The following is a 19636-nucleotide window of genomic DNA, read 5'->3' on the forward strand; positions in this document are numbered from 1 at the left end:
AGTCTTGTCTCCCTTTGCAGCCAACCTCTCCTTTAATTTCTCCCAACCGGATTCTCGTTGTTTTATATTCGCTCTAGGGTTTGAATTCTCGTGCTTTAATTTATTTATTTCGAGATAAAAAAATTCAGTTCATTTTAATACTGTCTTAATTTATTTTATTTTATTTTATGTGCTGAAAATTATTATTTTTCATTGTTTCCTGTTGTATCTTTGTTGTAGTATATGGCAGGTTTGAATTTAGGTTCAGCTTCTCACTTTGTTTCTCAGCTGCACAGGCCAGACTTTGGCCACCTTCAAAGATCTGAAGATGAATCGAATCGCAGTGTATTTTCCGGTGAAAATACGGATACTTCTCATCAGGGTTTGGATTTAGTCAACTCTAATACCAGCCCTGGTGATGCGGTGGCGCGTAGACCTAGAGGGCGTCCTGCTGGATCCAAAAACAGGCCAAAACCACCGGTGATAATAACCCGTGAAAGCGCAAACACTCTCCGAGCGCATATACTGGAGGTGGGTGGCGGATACGACGTGTTTGAGGTGGTGGCGACCTATGCAAGGAAGCGGCAGAGAGGGGTTTGCATACTGAGCGGGACGGGGACAGTCAACAACGTCAGCTTACGGCAGCCCGAAGCGGCAGGCAGCGTGGTCACCCTCCACGGTAGGTTCGAGATTTTGTCCTTGTCAGGGTCCTTTCTGCCGTCGCCTGCACCACCTGGAGCCACAAGCTTGACCATATATCTGGCCGGCGGACAGGGACAGGTGGTGGGAGGGAATGTTGTGGGAGCTTTGATTGCATCGGGGCCGGTAATTATCATAGCAGCGTCGTTCACTAACGTGGCGTACGAAAGGCTGCCGTTGGAGGAAGAGGAAGCACTCCAGTTGCAGACTCCGCCACCTTCTCACCCTAATTCCGATGGTGGAAGTGGAGGGAACCAGTTTCCGGATCCTTCTTCGATGGGGCTTCCATTATTCAATCTGCCACTCAACGGTCAGCTCCCAATGGACCTTGCATGGGCATCAAACTCCGGCGGCCGGCAGCCATATTAGACCGACTAAAGGTCAGAGAACTATGAACTGATTAGTCATCACAATCTCAAGCTTCCTCTTCGCCTTGTATATTTAGTTTACTATTATAATCTTGGCTTTAATTTCGTGAATTGTGATAAACAAAATTATAATATTTCTTCTCGCTTTGTGCTGATATTAGGAATAATAGTTTGAAGGTTATGACCATTTCTTTAATGCAACTTGTTCCATGTTTGTGAAATTCATATTATCTATTGCCAAAATCTATGCAATGTTGGATCATTTTCTTCCAAGAATCAAATCAAACAATATATGCATATGAAACGTATAAATTTTGTTAATTACACAAAATAATTTAGTTTTTGTTAAAGGTGCACAACTTAATATTTAAAAAATCATGCATAAAATTAATTTAATTTGTTTTTTCATTGGATATATAACAAGATTCTTACTCCTGGTTCTGTTGGTTCTTTGTTCAGACTTCCCCAAAATACAAATAAACTATTGCAAGTAATACACACCATCATATACAAAAATTAATTCTATCTCTACACGTCGAGTCATGTTATGTTTTGTCCTGACTCGTTCAGTTTTTTAATACTAGAATTTTCACCATTCATATATTTTCATATTTCTAACATTTTATTTATAGAATTTTCTTGTCACAACCCATTTCTTAAACTAGTATATATGTATATATATAATCTGAGCTATACATGCAAATTTTCTCTACCTGATATAGGCGGAAAAGTTTTGGGGATAATTATTAGATTCCTTTATTTTTCATCAAAATCTTTAAGCTTGTTTGCAGCTATAATGATTTGAACTTTTGTTATATGATATGTTCGTCAAATTTTTCACTCCTTTTTATCATGGACTTGCGCGCGTATAAATGTATGGAAATTAAAACACTCGTTTCGTTACAATTAATAAAAACTCCTTCGTAACCGATCTGTCTTCAAGGCTTCTATAGAAGTGGAATCATTCCCGGATATAACGATGTCATCAACATAAACCAATAGAATGGTAATGAGGGCATCTTGACGCTTAATAAAAAGTGAATGATCATGCACAGATTGGACGAAACCATGCTGAAGCATCACAGAACAAAATTTGGAATTCCATTGGCGTGAGGCCTGTTTCAAACCGTACAGGGACTTCAGTAGTTTGCAAGCATGATTTTTTTTTGTTTGGGTGCTCAAAACCTTGAGGAATGGACATGTAGATGTCCTCTGTAAGATCTCCTTGTAAAAATGCATTAGTGACATCCATTTGGAATAAAGGCCAGTGTTTTGCAGCAGCAAGGGCAAGGAGGCAGCGAACAGAGACGATTTTGGCAACCGGAGAAAATGTATCATGATAATCTATTCCATGTTGTTGAGTGTAGCCCTTGGCAACAAGCCGAGCTTTGAATTTGTTGATGCTACCATCAGCATTGTACTTAATCTTGTAAATCCAACGGCAACCAACAGTTTTCTTGCCCGAAGGGAGTGGTACAATTGCTCATGTTTTGTTAGCTTCAAGGGCTTCAATTTCAACTTCCATAGCCTTTTGCCAACGTGGATCAGCGGAAGCTTCTTTATAAGATGTTGGTTCAGTCAATTGGGAAATGGAAGCAAGAAAGGACTGGTGGGAAGGAGAGATATGATCGTAACTAAGATATTTGGATAAGTCATACAGTAGAGTAGCAGGAGAAGAAGTAGTTAAGGTAGAACAAATGAAATCCTTTGTCCAAATGGGTGGTTTGGATTGTCGGGAAGGTCGTTTAGGAGGAATATGAGGTGAAATATGAGATGTGGGGCTAGGAGGTGGAACAATCGGTGGTGAGTGTAATGCATCATCATCATGTATGTCAGAATACAGTGAAGGCCAAGGAGAAAATGTGGTAGATGACTGGGTTGAGGCTACAAATGGAAAGAATTCCTCATGAAAAATGACATCCCGTGACACAACAAACTGTTGTGTTGAAGGATTAAGGAGTTTGAAACCTTTTTGATGCGGTGGAAAACCAAGAAAAACGTAAGGGGTGGCTCGAACATCAAACTTATGATTGGGACGAAGATTGGTGGCATAACACAAGCAACCAAACACTTTAATATGATCAAATGTTGGAGCCTTCTTGAAAATGATTTCATACGGGGTTTTGTTCGCAAGTAGTGGAGTGGGAGTGCGATTGATCAAATACACAGCGTGCAATACACATTCACCCCAATATTTATCAGAATAGAACCTTGAAATTTAAGGGCATGAGCCACGTTAAGTATATGTCGGTGTTTGCGTTCAACAAGCCCATTTTGTTGGGGCATGTATGAGCATGAACTCTGATGGATGATGCCAAGAGAAGTGAAGAGAGCATTACACTCGGTGGTAAAAAATTCAGAACCATTATCAGTCCTGACATTCTGAATTTGGGTGTTGAAGTGAGTTGAAACAAATGCAAAAATTGTTTGATGATTCGAAGAGTATCATACTTGAAGTGCATCAAGAAGACCCATGTACATCTCGAAAAATCATCTACGAGAGTCAAAAAATACTTAGCACCCTCATGAGTGGGTTCACGATATGGACCCCATATGTCCATGCGGACAAGATGAAAGCAATGAGGGGATGTATGTCTCGGAACCGAGGGAATAGCAACACGAGTTTGTTTTGCAATGGGACATATATGACAGTGTTTTGTGAGTTTGTTTTGTGAAATGAAGGGCAAATATTGTAAACGAGTGACCGACATATGGCCAAATCTTTTGTGCCAAAGATCAATTGTATTATTCAAGTGAGAAGATACAGTACAAGTTGCGAAACTTTGTGAATCAGGAGTAAGGGAAACACATGATGAATTATTGATAGATTCTGTGGGAACTGTGGTGACTTTGGTAGGTGAAGAACTTGTAAGATAATAGAGGCCATCTTTGAGTCTACCAATCCCCATTATCTTCCTAGTCAAGAGTTCTTGAAACAAACAAAATGATGGATAGAATGTAACACAACATTGGTTGTCTTTGGTGAATTGGGAAATGGACAATAGATTGAATTTGAAGGCAGGGACATGAAGCACTTTGGTTAAGGCACAAGATGATGATAGCTGAATGGAGCCAATAGAAATGATGGGGATAGAATTACCATTTGGGAGGTTAACTGATCCTGCTGTAGAAAGGCATGGTTGTAGATTTTGAAGCCCAGTAAAAGTACCTGAAATCTGAGCATTTGCACCACTGTCCAATATCCATTCATTAGTACCTGAAATGGACAGTAAACTAGTAGACATACCTGCTACATTTGCGGATGGGGGAGAATTTATGGTTGAATTCTCAATGAGTCTCAGAATTTGAGCATATTGAGAAGGGGTAAAATATACTCCAGAAGATGGAAGAGATTGTGGTTCAGCAGTAGTTTTGGATGCATCACTGATCGAGGTGTTAGCAACGGCTCGAGTATTCTTTGAGGTGGGCTTAAAACCTTTGTTTTGAGGAAATTTTTTGTGCAGCTTATGCCCTGGAGGGTAGCCAATCAAGCGAAAACAATATTCCTTTGTATGTCCTGGTACAGAACAATGGTCACACTTGACTATCTCTGAATGCTTGGAAGAGGAAGAGTAGAAGGCTGTGGTGGGAGCATCCGAGATCGGTTGGAAAACCTGGCTCTGATACCATGTTAAGATTGGCACTCGGACCTAACTCAACCCCAAAAGCTAGCTCAAGAGGGGAGGATTGTTCAAGCCCATATATACAACTCCCAAGTTATTTATCCAACCGATGTGGGACAATCAACACACCCCTCTCACGCCCATGAATGAACATCTGGAGCGTGGAGTTTACAAATGACCCAATTATGGGCAGAACGGGTGACCTAATTATAGACAGTCCAACACATAACGGTGAAACTCGGGCTCTGATACCATGTTAATGAGCGTATTATTGATCTTGAGTGAAAAGAAAATTGTGTACAGTATGCATTATATATATATGCATGTTCTTGTAACTATTTGTTGACCCACTGGTCAATTGCTAATTAACATGTTATTGACTAAGTATTCAGTTGACTAGCACACTTCAGTTGGTAGACTATGTAACAGACGAATGTGAAAATTATTGAATGAAATAAATCATTGTGATTCATGGATGTGTTCTCTTCAAAGTAATCTTTCTCAGTTTGCATCCTTTTTTGTTTAATTAGTACTGTTTTTAGCTATACATGTTCAGTAAATGATATAAACTACGATCTATATTCTCCTTTCTGGAAACATTATGTATTATGCAGGGCTTTGGGATGGGATTGTATATCGCAAATAATGTTGGAAGAACAAGAAAAATACACATGCCACAAAAAACTCTAATAAATTAAGATTTTTAGCAAGGGGTATTATTTTAATATATATCATAAAAGTAAATCTAAATTATATTTCACATTCATTGAAGTAAATTATGACAAGATCTACATACTTCAACATTCACATGGAGGGATTTCAGATATTAAACGTGCCAAAAGTGATTAATTAATCTAATATTTAAGCTTGCAAATCTCAGTATATTTTATTGATAAAGGGACACACATTATTATTTGCAATAAGTTGCTTGTTTAAATTCTTTTTTGATAATTAAATAATTACGTTTGTTTTGCTTGAGTACTTTAAAAAATGAAGAAAATTAAGGACACGGGTACTGGACCGATAGGAAAAATCGTAGTCAAAATTTAATCAGTTGTGGTTAGCTAGCACATGAACAATGTGGAAATAAAATAGTACTCGTATTTTTACTTTTATTATTTGTGCGAAAAATAGTATTTTCTTATAAAAAAAGGTAATTCTACCGAATAAATAGAGATACATAATAATGTATAGTTTGCGTATATGTATATGTCATGTATCTGCATGCATCAGTACTATTAAGTTACGTTCAGATTGTTCGTGATTCATACTCAACTTAGTTCATATTGATGGATCGAAGCATTCAATCTTACATAAAAAAAATCGTATCTTTACACTCGCCAATATTGAAGATAAATGGCTCCGAATTTAGATGGTTTCGTATTATTAGATAAATCTCATTGAAATTGAATTTCAAATATAACAAGTTTGATTGTTTAAATTTTCGACGGAGCAATCTTAAATAAAGAAATCGAAACAAGTTGAAGTGAGTATTGTTATCCATGGAACAAAATATAGCACAAGTACATTTTCTTATCAAACCAAATGAAAAGGAAACAGAACATACACATTTGAGCCATTATTTTAAAAAAAAAAAGAAAGATTGGAATTGTTTCCCAAAGAAAAGGCATTGGACAACAAAATTACTCATATTATTTACAATCAGTATGAACAAACAAAGAATGATATTATCAAATTCAAATTCTAGAGATATAATTACTCAAATTTCATCACATATTAGTTAGTATTCATGATTGGCACACTTAGCTTGCTTTTATATTAATTTTTTTTAAAAAAATATATTTTTAAGCATATTAAGTTATGAGTGCAATTTTATTGATATAGTTTTTTAAATATTATATTTTATTTTTGGCCAATAAGATAATAAGAGTATGTCTCTTATGAGACGGTCTCACAATCTTTATCTGTAAAACGTGTCAACCCTATCAATATTCATAATAAAAATTAATAATAATGTTTTTGTCCATTATATATTAAAGGATTGGAGAATACGGCACCCATATTTTGTGATGTCGCGAGTCATTCTTAATTTACATATATATTCGGCGGCGTACACATAAATATGGAGTTTGCGGTTTTATATAAACGAGCAGGTAAAGATCATATAATCGGGATTTGCAATAATTTAAACCGTTCGATTATGAATTTTTACAAACCCTAATTGGTACAAGAATTTTTCTATATATACACATCCCCCTCTCCTTAAAAATACACCCCAAGGAGGAAATGACAAGAAATAAGCTCACCCTAGCCTACATCGACAACGATGCAGAAAGGAAAGCCTCGTTCAAAAAGAGAAAGAAGGGTCTGATCAAGAAAGTGAGCGAGATCAAGATGCTGTGTGGTGTGGAGGCGTGCGTCGTTATATACAGCCCCTACGAAGCTCCGGTGGTGTGGCCGTCGCCTGAGGTGGCACGGACAGTGATCAGGCGTTTCAAAAACTTGCCGGAGATCGAAAAGACCAAAAAGATGGTGAACCAGGAGAGCTTCACTCAACATCAGATCAAGAGAGCGGAGGAGAGGCTCCGTAAACTGCAGAAGGAAATCAAACGCAAGGAACTGAGGAATTTCATGTACATGGTTATAGAGGGGAAGGCTAGCATTGATGATTTCGATTTTCGTGATGCGAGGGAGATGAATTATATCATTCACGAGACACTGGAGGAGATCACTTGGAGGATGAAGGCCCTAAAAGAAGCTGGTGCTGACGGTGCACCGTCAGCGATGAGTCCCGGTGGCGGCAGCGGTGGTGATGGCGGAGGGCCACCGGAGAATATTTCTTCTGATTCAATTCCAGGATCCAGAACAATCCCTTTCTTTTGAATTGTTTGTTGTGCATGAAACTTGTTCTTGGAACTACATTACTATTCTCGGTTACATTTGGCAAGACTCAAGGATCCAGCGCGATCCGTTTTATGTTAATTAAATAAAAACTTGTTTTTGGTGTTTTCTACAATTAATTTGATGGTATCGATTTTCCCTAAATTTAGTCGTTAATTATCTGAATGAATGGTTTTAATTTTTTATTTTTTGGGTTTTGTTACAATGTATAACGTTATCATGAAACGCCTTGCAATGTATACAAGTTTCTATATTATTGGCATTTCTTCTATTATTTTACTAATATGCATCGATTTAATTTATGTTTGTATTTAATTTAGTTGATCCAACTCATTAAAGAGTAGATCTCTTGTAAAACAATCTCACATATTTTTATCAACTATACTCATATTTATAACAAAAAATAATAATACTTTTGACATAAAGTTAATAATTTTTTTTATGAGTGACCCAAATAGAATATTTGTCTCATAAAATTGACAATTGAGACTGTCTCTTATGAGTTTTTGTGCTCATTAATTAAGGATAAAATAAGAAATTTGTTTGTATAATTTTTTTTTCTAATGATATTTCTAAATTGTGTGAAAATCAAATAACATTTGTCTCATAAAATCAAATCTAATAACATTTTTTTTGCTTTTTTACTGAGACATCTCTCTATTAACCAGTGTTCTAAAAAGCTCGCTTAAGCGCGTTTAAGTTTGAAGCTCGACAAAAACGCCCCACTTCGGAGAAAAGCGGAAAAAAATGATTAAACTGTAGTTTGACCGAATCAACTGTAGTTAAAGCGTTTAATTAAGTGTGCTTAACACAATTAATCGCATCTATTTATTTTTTAAAAACTTTATTTTGAAGATATGTCTTTTTATTTTAAAATAATAAATTAGGTTTATAATTTAAATTTTTATTTTTTAATTTTAATTATGATTAAGCATGTGATTGATTTGACAAATATTTAGCATTTTTTAATGTGGTCTAGTTGCAAAAACAAATAAAAATTGTAATTTTGATATTTTTATACTTTTATAAATATGAGAATTAATGCATCAGACTTAAATTTATCATATTTATGTATTATTTTATTTATTTATTGGTTTGATATAATTACAATTACACTAAAAATAAAAAACGCTTTTTCACGCTTAAGTCTGTGTTAATATCGCTTAAGCTTGAAAAAATTGGAGCTCGACATCCGCGCTTCAGGATGTTTCACGCTTTTTAAAACCTTGCTATTAACTAAGTTTTAGAACACAGGAAACCGTTTTTTTAGTGAATTAATCAGAATAAAATAGGAATTTTGTTTATAAACTTTTCTTCTCAAAAATTTTCTTAATTTGTGGGATAAAACAAACGTACAAAACTTATGAAATTGTTTCATGAGTCAATTTTGTGAAACAAATCTCTTACCCAAATCAACTAATGAAAAAATATTATTTTTATGCCAAAAAATTTATTTTCGTCCTAAAGATGACCAGGTTGACCATTATCACAAAAGACATACTCAACAAACAATTAATCATGTATATTTAAAACAGAAGGAGTATAATTTTATTACTATGAATTTTACTTGAAATGATAAGGATGTGGCTTTTCATTCTTGTCCAATATTATGCATTTTTAAATTGTGGAAATCTGTTTTAAATTGTGGGTAACATATCTAACTTCATTTTTACGAATGAAGATTAATGCATATGTGATAACGAAAATCTCATATGTTGGTAATAGGAGTGAATTATAGGATTGGATTATATATATACATATACACATAAGTATATAAAAAAACATATTTTGTAATTCAAATATTTAATTGTTAATGTTCTCTTTCACTTTTGATTAAAAACATTATATTTTGATAGACAATGTGTTTTCCCTAACTTATAAACAAAATAACGGATTTATGTCTTTTATCAGTACAACAAATCTCCTAAAATAACTTTTATATCATTCTTATATTTTGTAGCAGTCATTATCTTTAATTCAATATTGCATCAGTTTCTCAAAAATAATTTAAATAAATCTTTTGTGAGACGGTTTTACGGATTTATATTCGTGAGACATATCTAATTGATCCATATTATTATGAAAAATAATAATTTTGATATAAAAAATAATATTTTTTAAGTGTTGGGTCGCGTTGGGTACGTCTTACAAAATTAACTTGTGAGATGTTATCACAAAAGTTTTTGTGTTTAATTAATACATTTGATTTTAAAAATCGAAGAATCTTTATACATCTCGAAAATAATTTAACATATATAGCGTAATATCATTATGACGATCGATAAATCATTTATATATGACTTTCATCGTAAAATAAATTCATAAACCAAATTTTCCGATACAATTAATATACCAAAACATATTTTTTTTCAAAATATTTTCCAAACTCTATCAAACATTACCATGTACGGTCACTCCAACACGCGCAAAATTTTTTTTTTTTCTTCGCAAAATTTTGAGTGAACCTAAACAAACTAAGTTCATATATGCAAGGAAAAGTAATATATTTGATATAAAAAGTAATAATTTTCATTGATTGGGTCACGTCGGATATCTGTCACACAAAATTAATCCGTAAAAAGATAAATAAAATAAAATAGAAAACCAACAAAGGAACGAAACCACTTAGAGCTTACATTTTATTTTTTAAAAGAATATTTAAATAATAAATTATGCAATTTTTAACATGTCAAAAATGAATTTTTTGTTGAGTTATATTTTGTTTTCTAGGAATACTTTCATCGTGCCCCGATTTAACAATACTTTTGATGTTAGACCTTATTATTTATATTTTAAATTTTCCAATATTAATATAAAATTAGTCAAACGGTTTCGTCCCAATAACTCGGCACATATAATCTCCATACTGGCAACTATAAATTGTTTAGAAAAAAATTACTGAAAATTTACAAATATCAGTCACACGGTTTCATCCTGGACAGAAATTATTATTACATCCTTCGCATAATGACATTATCTGCAGGAGAAAAGAGAGCGACGATTCTTCAATTTTAAGTTTCATTGGCACGCAACAGTTGGCAGCTAGCTCCCACGGTAAGTGCTGAATGAAAATGGAGAAAGCAACAGCGGGACATGAAAATGCTCCAACTTTTGCGAATCCCGGACTTCAAAAACGATAGAGACATATGGGAAGAAGCCTGCCGGATTATACTTCCCAGTATTGAAACTGATCTGGTATATGCCAGGGTTCAAGTTGTCAACCATTTTCATCAACTGACCACTTCTACCATCTTTATCTGTAGTTGAAGAACCTTGGAGCTTCCAATTACGACTTGAATCCATTTGACCAAATAATGGCCGGGATTGATTGTTGTCCCAAGTCTCGAGAAGGACTTCAATACCAGCAGCTGGAGAGCCACGGGCTATATCAAGAACGTGGGTCGTGATAGGTGGGCGTGTCCTTGTAAAAGTTTCAGCAGATTTCTCAGCAGGAATTTCCTTTGCGGCACCCAAATGTCCACTGATACAGCTCACTCGATCTTCTACAGTGTAAGAGAGAATGTCAGATAATGCTACAAAAGATCAGTATCTAGGAGATTCTCACAGCTATGACCTTGAAAATTAAGAAAATAATTTCACAACACTTTTCAGTTTTGGCAAAAAAATCCTTGGAATGGTTTTACAAGGGAATTCCCGGGAAAATTCCACCACGGACCCCTGTTGCATTAAACGCTTTGATTGGTTTTGCGCACTTGCATAGAAAACAACTTTTATTTCTTCAAAATTCTGTAAGTCCATAAGCTGGAAAAGATGGGAATACTTTGGAACAATAACAAACAGAAACTAAACAAGAAACCTCCAACTTTTGCCACATCTGAAGCATACTGGATGTTGGTTGTGGAAGCAGCAGTTGCATTAGCTGAAAATAGCTTAGAAAGACGTAGTTCTGTTATCTTCATTTGTTCCTTGGCTGCAAGCTCGAATTCGACTATTGGTCTGTTCTGATAGCGTCTCTGTAAAAAGAGTATTCGTTAAGAAGTACCCCAATATCTTGTCCTTTGACGCGGTCTATAATAGAATGATGCCAAGACTCAAGTAAAGGCCCATTAACTCATCTCTGGAATCTCACACGCATGGACCAAAGTATGGCCTTTGAATCCCAAAACAGCCATTTGGATCCACCATTTTCAATAACAAAATAGTAAAATATAGGGGAATGGCATTTCATCTGAGGCATTCTATAGTAGTAACTCATATTTTTTCCTGATGTGTCAACTTAGTTATTTTATGATAATCTCCGCGTGAGAGCTAAAGCCCTACAAATTTAACAAAAAAAAAGAAAGAGAAAGAAAGCAGAAGCATAGTACCATCCCGTCTATCTCTCACTCGCCCAACATCTTACACCACCATCGCCGCCCAGCTCTGACAAAAAGCAGGTCAACAGAGCTCGCCTAAGCTAGCCCAAGTGGTCCCTTGTTCGATTTCAGTCCGAGGAGTGAGAACTGAGTTGTCTCCGCAGCTCCATTTTCTGTCTAGCTGCTGCGCGCGAGCATACGTTCGAATTTCCAGCTTCTAACCTCTATGATTTCTTATTCCTTAAGATTGTCTAGAGGTCGAATTTAGGTCCATTTCAGATTAAAAGAATCAATTGAAGATATATCCAATTTCTATGGTTTCGAATTTGATTATGGGTTTGATTATTTGGTTCAATAATCGATATTTATTTTATTATTGTTTGTAGGTACAATTTTTAAGCTTCTTGCAAGTACTGATAAAAGATTAAAAAAAAACAGTTGCAAAGAGTTGTCTAACTAGGAGTTGGATTTCTAACAAAATGCATAAAAGAGAAGTCTAATTTTGCAGAAACGAAGCCACAAGGAAGAGCATTCAGCAGTGCAAAGATTACCTTCATCTCTGCCAGTATCTCCGGGGTACTTCTTCCAGACGCAAATATCAGAAACACAAACCCAAACTTCTGCCTATAGCGAGCATTCCACTCATATAGCTCCTACAAAATAAAGTGAGAAAAAGCATTAGCCATTTGAAAGTGAAACTTATACATGCAATGGAAAAATATCATCAAATGTAAACATGAACTTCTTCAACATTTGAACATGGAAGTTAATCCAAAAATACATGGAAGTTAATCCAAAAACCACAATTCCAGCATTTGCATCAAAGGGTTTATCACGGAGCATTATATTGCACATTAAAAATAATAGCCCTTGAATTTTAGCTTTACAAAAACATGCTGATCTCAGATGAAAAATGACAAGCTGAATTATCAACTTGCATATACCTGCAAGGTGGTGTCAGTGGCAGTAGCTAAAGCAGTCGATTGTTCTCCCTTGCTCCACCTGTGGCGGTAATTAGTTATCGTGCCGGAACTTTTGATTGTTAAACCGTCTTGAAACAAATTAAAATGATGAATAACATCATATAAAAATTCACTTCTTATAAAATGACAACGTGTTGCACACTACCATCGAAGACAACAAAACAAACCATCAGCACTATAAAGAATGGCACGGTTGTCAGTTTGAATGACAAAACAGCAATAGTTCGCAATTTAACTTTTGGAAGGCTCACCACCGAGCAGTTAAATTTCTTAAAAGATTTACACACGACTTAAATCACATGTCTCAGTGCAATTTTATAAATCTAGGAGGGCTCACCACCAAGCAGTTAAATTTCTTAAAGATTTACACACGACTTAAATCACATGTCCCAGTGCAATTTTATAACTCTACCACACAAACAAGAATCCCCTGCTGTACTAATGAACATCATCCAGCAACTGATTCATTCCTAAATGGTAATATCTCGTTACAGAAACAGAAAGGTATAAAGAAAGAACGAGAAACTGAACTGAGCGCTGGTGGGACTTTTGTGGGCCTTCGACGGGCTTTCACCAATCTGAGGATGTGCAGAAAAAGCTTCCAGCCATCCATTTACATCCACCTAATCGATGCAAACAAAAACAAAACTTTCATTCTATCAAAATCAACAGTACTACACTTTCAAACACTATCACATGATAAAAAACAAATAGGATGTTAAAGAGAGAGACTTTATTGAACCATGTTTCACTGGCAGCACCGACGGCTTCTTGATAACTGGAAAAGGGCCCGGCAGACGCCATTTCTTTGGCAAATTTGACGCTTCCACAGCATGCCAACCATTCTTTCTCGCCCAAAACTATTAAAGATTCCATTTTCCCAAGGTTTCGGATAACTCAGATTGGTGATTCACCCTGCGGTCGAGTGGAGTGTTAGAGATTTGCCTGGGTCAGCCTCCGGTGTGCTTCAGTGCATTATATTATCGATGATTATGATTATTAATGAATATTCTATTAAGAGAATGAAAAACTTCGGGCTTATTATTCCTTTGTACTTTTGGCTAGTTAAGTTGTACGTTGGCGTGGCTGTAGCTGATATATATTCCTTTTTGTAGCAATTTCAACACTTCATCTTGTTTTGGCCTTCCCGCTGATTGACCGCGCAAATAAAAGCAAAGAGGTTCAAGAACTCCATGGCTTCAATCTCTTCGACCAACGGAGAAAATGATCAGGTCCATATAATTTAACTTATCTCGCTTGATTTTCTTTGAATCAATATTGATGATTTCCTTTTATAATTCTTGTTTATATAGTTATCTGCTTTTGTCTATTTAGCTTGAATTATCTATTTATATTCGAAGTTTTACGCAATTTCAGTTTCTTTCTTTCTTTTTTTTTTTCGAAAATACGGCGGCATTGTTATTTATGATAATGTTTCTTCTTCTCAATCTAGGTTTCCCGTTTGTTGGAGCTTTTTATCGCTTGTAGGGAAGATTTTGCAGTTAAATTATTAATCTTGAAGGTAATTATCTATCAGATATTCAGATTCTACTCCCTTGGTTTCTGCCTATATGGCTCTCAGTTCTGTGACCTTGTGAAATCAGAGTTATTTACACATTTGGGCTCCGTGGAGAAGCTCGTGGTACCTCCCTTGGTTTTCTGCTTGTCTGCTGGCAGATGCTAGCTTTCATGATCTTTTACGGTTGGTTGTCTTTTCTGTAACAGTTCAATTCACTATGAGTTATAGTAAATCTGAAAATTCAGGTCTCTCTCTTTGTCACTTTGAATATCAGTTTGTTCAATCTAGTGGTGGCCTGTGTTTTAGTAAGTTTATGCATGACCGTTAAAGAAGGGGTAGTCTATACGCGTCATTAACTATGTTGTCTTATGTGAGTATCAAATTTGGTTGGTTTTGTGTTTGTTAACTTCTACTGACAAGAAATTTGGAAGATAATATTTTTGCACTTTGTAAGCTATGACATACACTCAGACAAATGTTGATCCGTAGAGCGGCAGTAATAATATATAGGCCAGGACAAACAATATGTTCTTCAAGTTATATATATGTTTACGTGTGCTTTTCTGTAATATTTAATAGAAGGGACAAGGGAGAGCATTTTGTGCTGGCGTTGATGTTGCAGCGGTTTTCCGTGATATCACTCTAGGTATGGACTTTAATAAATTATTGTTAGAAACAAGGAATCAGATCCTTGAGTTGAATCAACTATGACCTCAGGTTGCAATTCTAGTATAATGCAGTGCAAGAAATATCAAATTTTTACAATGATTTTACTTCACTCCAGATATATGCTGAGTCTGCATTTGAAGTCAATCAGCGAATTAATCCAAAAGCTCTTATTTCCTGACAGTTTTAATTAAATTCTTTTTATTCTCATTAGCCATTTCAGGTTGTTGAACTCACCTGTCAGCACTCTACTTAGCAGTATGTTAAGACTCAGTTGTATGATGGTTGACTCTTAATATTTATGTGAGCATCAGGTAATTGGAGGTCTGGTGCAAGTTATTTCAGAAAGGAATTTACTTTGAACTATGTGATGGCCACATACTTCAGTAAACCCCAGGTGCTAATGTAGAAAAGATTTCCAGTCTTTTAAAAGATTTTCAGATAATTCTTTGTGGATATTAAGATGCCTGCAGTTGTCATTTCAGTAGTCCTTATTGTTTGTTTGGCACATGTATTTGAAGGTTTCAATTCTCAATGGTATTGTCATGGGGGGAGGAGGTGCTTGCTTCTGTACCTGGTAGACTTCGCGTCACTACAGAGAATTCGATATTTATCTATTCTTTCCATGAATTCATGAATTTTCTGTTTTATCTTGATAATTTTCAACCACTTCTGTTTTCACTGTCTTTTTTGTCATTTTGACAAATAAATAGGCTAATTTGTGGCTTAATATTAAAATTTTTTGAATCTATTTGATGGCTAGTCTTCTTAGATAAATAAATTTTCTTCAAGGTTCAACATTTAATGTTACCTTTACTTTATTATATATTAGTAGCATTGTGTATGGCATATGCATTTAGCTTATATTTTTTTGTTTGTATTTATATTTGTTTCCATATAGAACTTCAGGCATCTGAAATTTTGGCATGCCCTGATTGAGTGCTGTGTTGTATGATAATTATAGCTATATTACCCCCATCATCAAATTTATCAGTTTCATTTGCCAAAGGTTATCCTTTATGAATTAACCTTCTTGCAGCTTTTTGCTATGCCTGAAACAGCATTGGGACTCTTCCCTGACGTAGGTTCCTCATACTATTTGTCAAGATTCCCTGGTTTCTTTGGTAAATTCTGTTATGCCCCTTTACTTTTTCAGATGCCTTGTTTTGACCTAGACATGCCATATCTTTCATCCACATGTGGAGAATATTATCAAAGTAGTTGTGGCTTACCTTCTACCTACTGTTAGATTTTCTTCAAGATTTAGAAATCGAAGAGTTGAATTCAAGAAAATGTGCCTTTCCCCCAAATAAAAGAAACATAGAAGAACACCACTGATGACACTACAGTTTCTTGCGTGGAAGCACTTCCAGTTTTTTAAATTTAACTCACTTACGACGAACTGCAGATCCCCGACTCCTCAATTAAATTTTTTTAAACAAATATATAAATTTAATATCTGCATGTTATAATTTTTTTAGAATACAAGTTAATATATCATTTATATATCAATTCTTCCAAATTCATTTGTTTAATAGAAACAGAAAACAAAGGAAAATATTGCAGATTTCTCAAGTCACTCTTCTAATTCTTCCCCGACAGTTGTCCTTAGGCCTGGGATGCGGTACGTACATCAATTGGCTATTAGGATCATGTTGCTCAAGCCTGTCAAACAAGAAACAAATTTTATAGAAATGTAGGCTTTTTACAAAAATGTACTTAACATTGATTCTAGACTTTTCTTTTTCCAAATGCAATCTAAAGAAATTTTGAAAGGATTCAGGAATCTGGATAAAATTTGGATGGTTGAAGCATGGTAACTAACTCATAGTTGAGGAGAAAATGGTGAAGGAAGACGGCGATTTCAAGCTTGGCAAGTTTATTTCCAGGGCACAGTCTGCTTCCAGCGCCGAAAGGAAGGAAATTTCCAGCTTTTGGCGTGAATCCCTGCATGTAATTGTAATACAAATATCATCACCACAACATGGTAAATATCATGTTAATTAGGACAACAACTCACATCCCATCTCGATGGATCGAACTTTTTTGGTTCAGCATATGTTTCGGGGTCAAAATGAACACTCCTGAACCAGACCAACACTTTCCATCCCTTTGGAATTGTATAACCTGAAAATACATATTATTATTATTATTATTTTTAAAAGGGTTAGTTAACTTTGTGAGTCGAAATTTCTTCACTAACATACATTTTATTTTTAGAAATTTAATCCAAATTACCACAAACGTGAACATCTTTCACTGCCTCTCTGAAGACAACGGACGAGAATGTGATCACCCGAAGTGTTTCATCGATTACCTAACAAAACAATTCCAAGATCGAGAGTTCATAAAATATGAATTTTAGCTCAAACAGAACTGGATTTGAATCACTACTATAGAACGTCAATGCTCCATGTCAAATATTGTTTTTGAAGAGCGTGTAAAATGAGGCAACAACACACCTTATCGAGATACTCCATTTTGCTGACTTCTTTAAGCGTCAAACCTTTTTGATCCGGTGTCCTGTTTCTCACAACTTCCTCCTGCTCTGCCTGTGCATATCATGAAATATTCGGGAATTATATTGTCAATTATGTGATTTTGTTGTCTCAAATGCTTGACCTGAAAGGATGTGAATTAACAACAGTTCCATTTCTTACCCACGACGCACATGTTTATACATAGGCGAAGACTGGGAAATAAATGATGAATTTACGGAATCAGATATTACATGTGACAAACCTTAGCTTTGCTAAACATATCAGGATTTTTTTGAAGAAAAAGGGTAGCCCACATTGTTGTGTGTGCTGAGGATTCATGACCAGCATTCAGATACATAATCAGGAGATCGATGATTTCTTCGTCTGTCAATCGTCTACTGAACTCATCTTTGATATCCAACAGAGCATCCAGCATGTCTCTCTTGGATGTCGATGCGTTTGTCCTCCTCTGCTCCCTTCGTTTCGTTACTACTGATTGAATAATTGCCACGAGTTTTTTGCGTGCCTGAAATGAAAATAACCAAGAAATGCTGATATCATTTGTTAATGATTGCTTGGTGAATACTTTTAGACAACCGAATAGAAATTTTTTCAGTGCTATATAATGAAATGAGCATTACCTTGATGGCCTTATGATAAGCAAATCCGGGTATATTAATAGCCATGGCTCTAATTCCATAATTCAAGGCCCTGTATTCCCTCTCCATAAGCTCCCTAACATCCTCCCCTTCCGAACTCAAGAAAATGTGCATAATTACCTTGAACGTAACCCTTCTAAGCTCTGTTAAAAACTCTATCTGCTCCATTGCTTCCCACTTTTCCAACGCTTTTTCAACGTTTTCTTCGATGTATTTGATGTATATGGACAAAAACTCGGGCCCGTTTATAGGTGCTGCCGTTAGCTTCCGCAACCACCTGTGCTCTTCATTGGACAAACCCACGAACGACTTCCTCCCGATGAGATTCACCGTGGCTAAAGGCCAACCGGGTTTGAAACATTCGTCATCTGTTAAAACTTTCCGACATGCCTCAGCTGTAGTCACTAAGATGCTAGGATTCCCAAACATGTGGACCTTGTACAGTCCAGTGTGTCCATATCTTCAAAAATCAAGGACTGGAGTTACCACAAATGCATGCAAAATTTGGATCGAGAAAAAAAAAAACGCATATAAACAAATACTGACTGACATACATAAGATTTAAAATAGGTGCCAAATATAAGCTGCTCCAGTCTCCACCAGATTAAACATACAACTGTGCAATATCATTTGTGACATTTCTTGGAGAGACAGAGATTATCACCTTTGAACAAAGTTGGAAGTGAAAGATTCAGGTTTATTGGTCTTGAAAGCTCTTAGAAAAGACGACATATTCCCAATGAATGGCCAACCAAAATCACCTGGAGGCAGTTGTTGTCTTTTCCCACCTAGTTTCCTTTCGTAATACCAACAATTCACACTCTTAACCACCCATTTCAATGCCCACCACCCACACAAAATCCCCCAAAACACCCTTAAATCCCAGACCACCGTAAGAATTCGAGAGTACATTCTCAGAAACAATAATTTGGATCTTTTTTCTTGATAAATTATAACTAATGAGTCTAAGGATCAAAGAACACAAGAAACCAAAAGAAAGCGTGGATATGGATGAGACAAGAGAAAACTCAAGGAGGCATCATATATAGAGAGAGCGGAGACGCTGACGTGCAAAAAACCAAAGAAAAGAAGTTTACAAATTTATACGAATTTTAGTAGAGAATTTTATTCTATACTCTAACCAATATTCGCTATTGGACTACTCGATTATAATTAGATTAATGATACAAGTAATTTTATGTCGAATTTACCCGGATATACACTTGTTCATTTCAAGATGAAACCAGGTTGCCAAGTGAAATAACCCGATTTATAATTATTATTAGGAAAAAAAAAAACAAGAAAGATTACATACTGCATAATGAAATGGAAATTATCCAAGAATTAATGGATTCGTATACGAAGTATGAGATTTTTTTAAATTTCTTGCAAAAATATAAAGAGTGAGATTTTGTGCAGTACAAGAAGGAAAATTGGTGGAAATGACGTTAAAAATTTTCGCTTACCTAAATTTAGTACTGG

The 19636-nt window shown here is 35.5% G+C and overlaps 5 protein-coding genes across 16 annotated transcripts; 3 read left to right on the forward strand and 2 right to left on the reverse strand.

The window, feature by feature from the left end:
- LOC142520089 (AT-hook motif nuclear-localized protein 23-like) lies at positions 1–1242 on the forward strand. Its single transcript, XM_075623060.1, has 2 exons — positions 1–78; positions 220–1242. The coding sequence occupies exon 2, from the start codon at positions 223–225 to the stop codon at positions 1045–1047; it is 825 nt and encodes a 274-aa protein (XP_075479175.1). The 5' UTR covers positions 1–78; positions 220–222; the 3' UTR covers positions 1048–1242.
- Positions 1243–6916: 5674 nt separating this feature from the next.
- On the forward strand, positions 6917–7513 carry LOC142513747 (agamous-like MADS-box protein AGL80). The gene has a single exon (XM_075619739.1). It carries the CDS (start codon positions 6917–6919, stop codon positions 7511–7513), a length of 597 nt encoding a protein of 198 aa, XP_075475854.1.
- A 2876-nt stretch (positions 7514–10389) lies between these two features.
- Positions 10390–13829, reverse strand: LOC142551885 (uric acid degradation bifunctional protein TTL-like). Of its 2 annotated transcripts, none has more exons than XM_075661363.1 (6): positions 13563–13829; positions 13362–13453; positions 12792–12849; positions 12399–12500; positions 11349–11505; positions 10390–11031 (listed from the first exon to the last, which is right to left on the reverse strand). In XM_075661363.1, exons 1-6 carry the CDS (start codon positions 13704–13706, stop codon positions 10574–10576), a joined length of 1011 nt encoding a protein of 336 aa, XP_075517478.1. In that variant the 5' UTR covers positions 13707–13829; the 3' UTR covers positions 10390–10573. The 2 variants fall into 2 exon arrangements, with proteins under 2 accessions (XP_075517478.1, XP_075517468.1); XM_075661353.1 differs by having other exon boundaries at positions 10390–11034; positions 13563–13828.
- On the forward strand, positions 13660–16937 carry LOC142551896 (3-hydroxyisobutyryl-CoA hydrolase 1-like). Of its 11 annotated transcripts, XM_075661375.1 has the most exons (8): positions 13660–13790; positions 13946–14062; positions 14284–14352; positions 14932–14995; positions 15330–15412; positions 15537–15592; positions 16055–16096; positions 16172–16273. In XM_075661375.1, exons 2-8 carry the CDS (start codon positions 14024–14026, stop codon positions 16188–16190), a joined length of 372 nt encoding a protein of 123 aa, XP_075517490.1. In that variant the 5' UTR covers positions 13660–13790; positions 13946–14023; the 3' UTR covers positions 16191–16273. The 11 variants fall into 11 exon arrangements, 1 of the variants encoding a protein (XP_075517490.1); XR_012821648.1 differs by lacking the exon at positions 13660–13790 and adding an exon at positions 16799–16889 and having other exon boundaries at positions 13954–14062; positions 14435–16096; positions 16172–16639; XR_012821647.1 differs by lacking the exon at positions 13660–13790 and adding an exon at positions 16799–16889 and having other exon boundaries at positions 13954–14062; positions 14435–15592; positions 16055–16639.
- On the reverse strand, positions 16587–19087 carry LOC142551921 (ent-kaurenoic acid oxidase 2-like). Its single transcript, XM_075661429.1, has 8 exons — positions 18819–19087; positions 18137–18614; positions 17758–18021; positions 17478–17567; positions 17254–17332; positions 17036–17142; positions 16841–16962; positions 16587–16680 (listed from the first exon to the last, which is right to left on the reverse strand). Exons 1-8 carry the CDS (start codon positions 19064–19066, stop codon positions 16587–16589), a joined length of 1482 nt encoding a protein of 493 aa, XP_075517544.1. The 5' UTR covers positions 19067–19087.
- Between the last annotated feature and the right edge of the window lie 549 nt (positions 19088–19636).

This window comes from Primulina tabacum, chromosome 1, assembly GCF_025594145.1.
Source record: "Primulina tabacum isolate GXHZ01 chromosome 1, ASM2559414v2, whole genome shotgun sequence".
Classification (NCBI taxonomy): domain Eukaryota; kingdom Viridiplantae; phylum Streptophyta; class Magnoliopsida; order Lamiales; family Gesneriaceae; genus Primulina; species Primulina tabacum.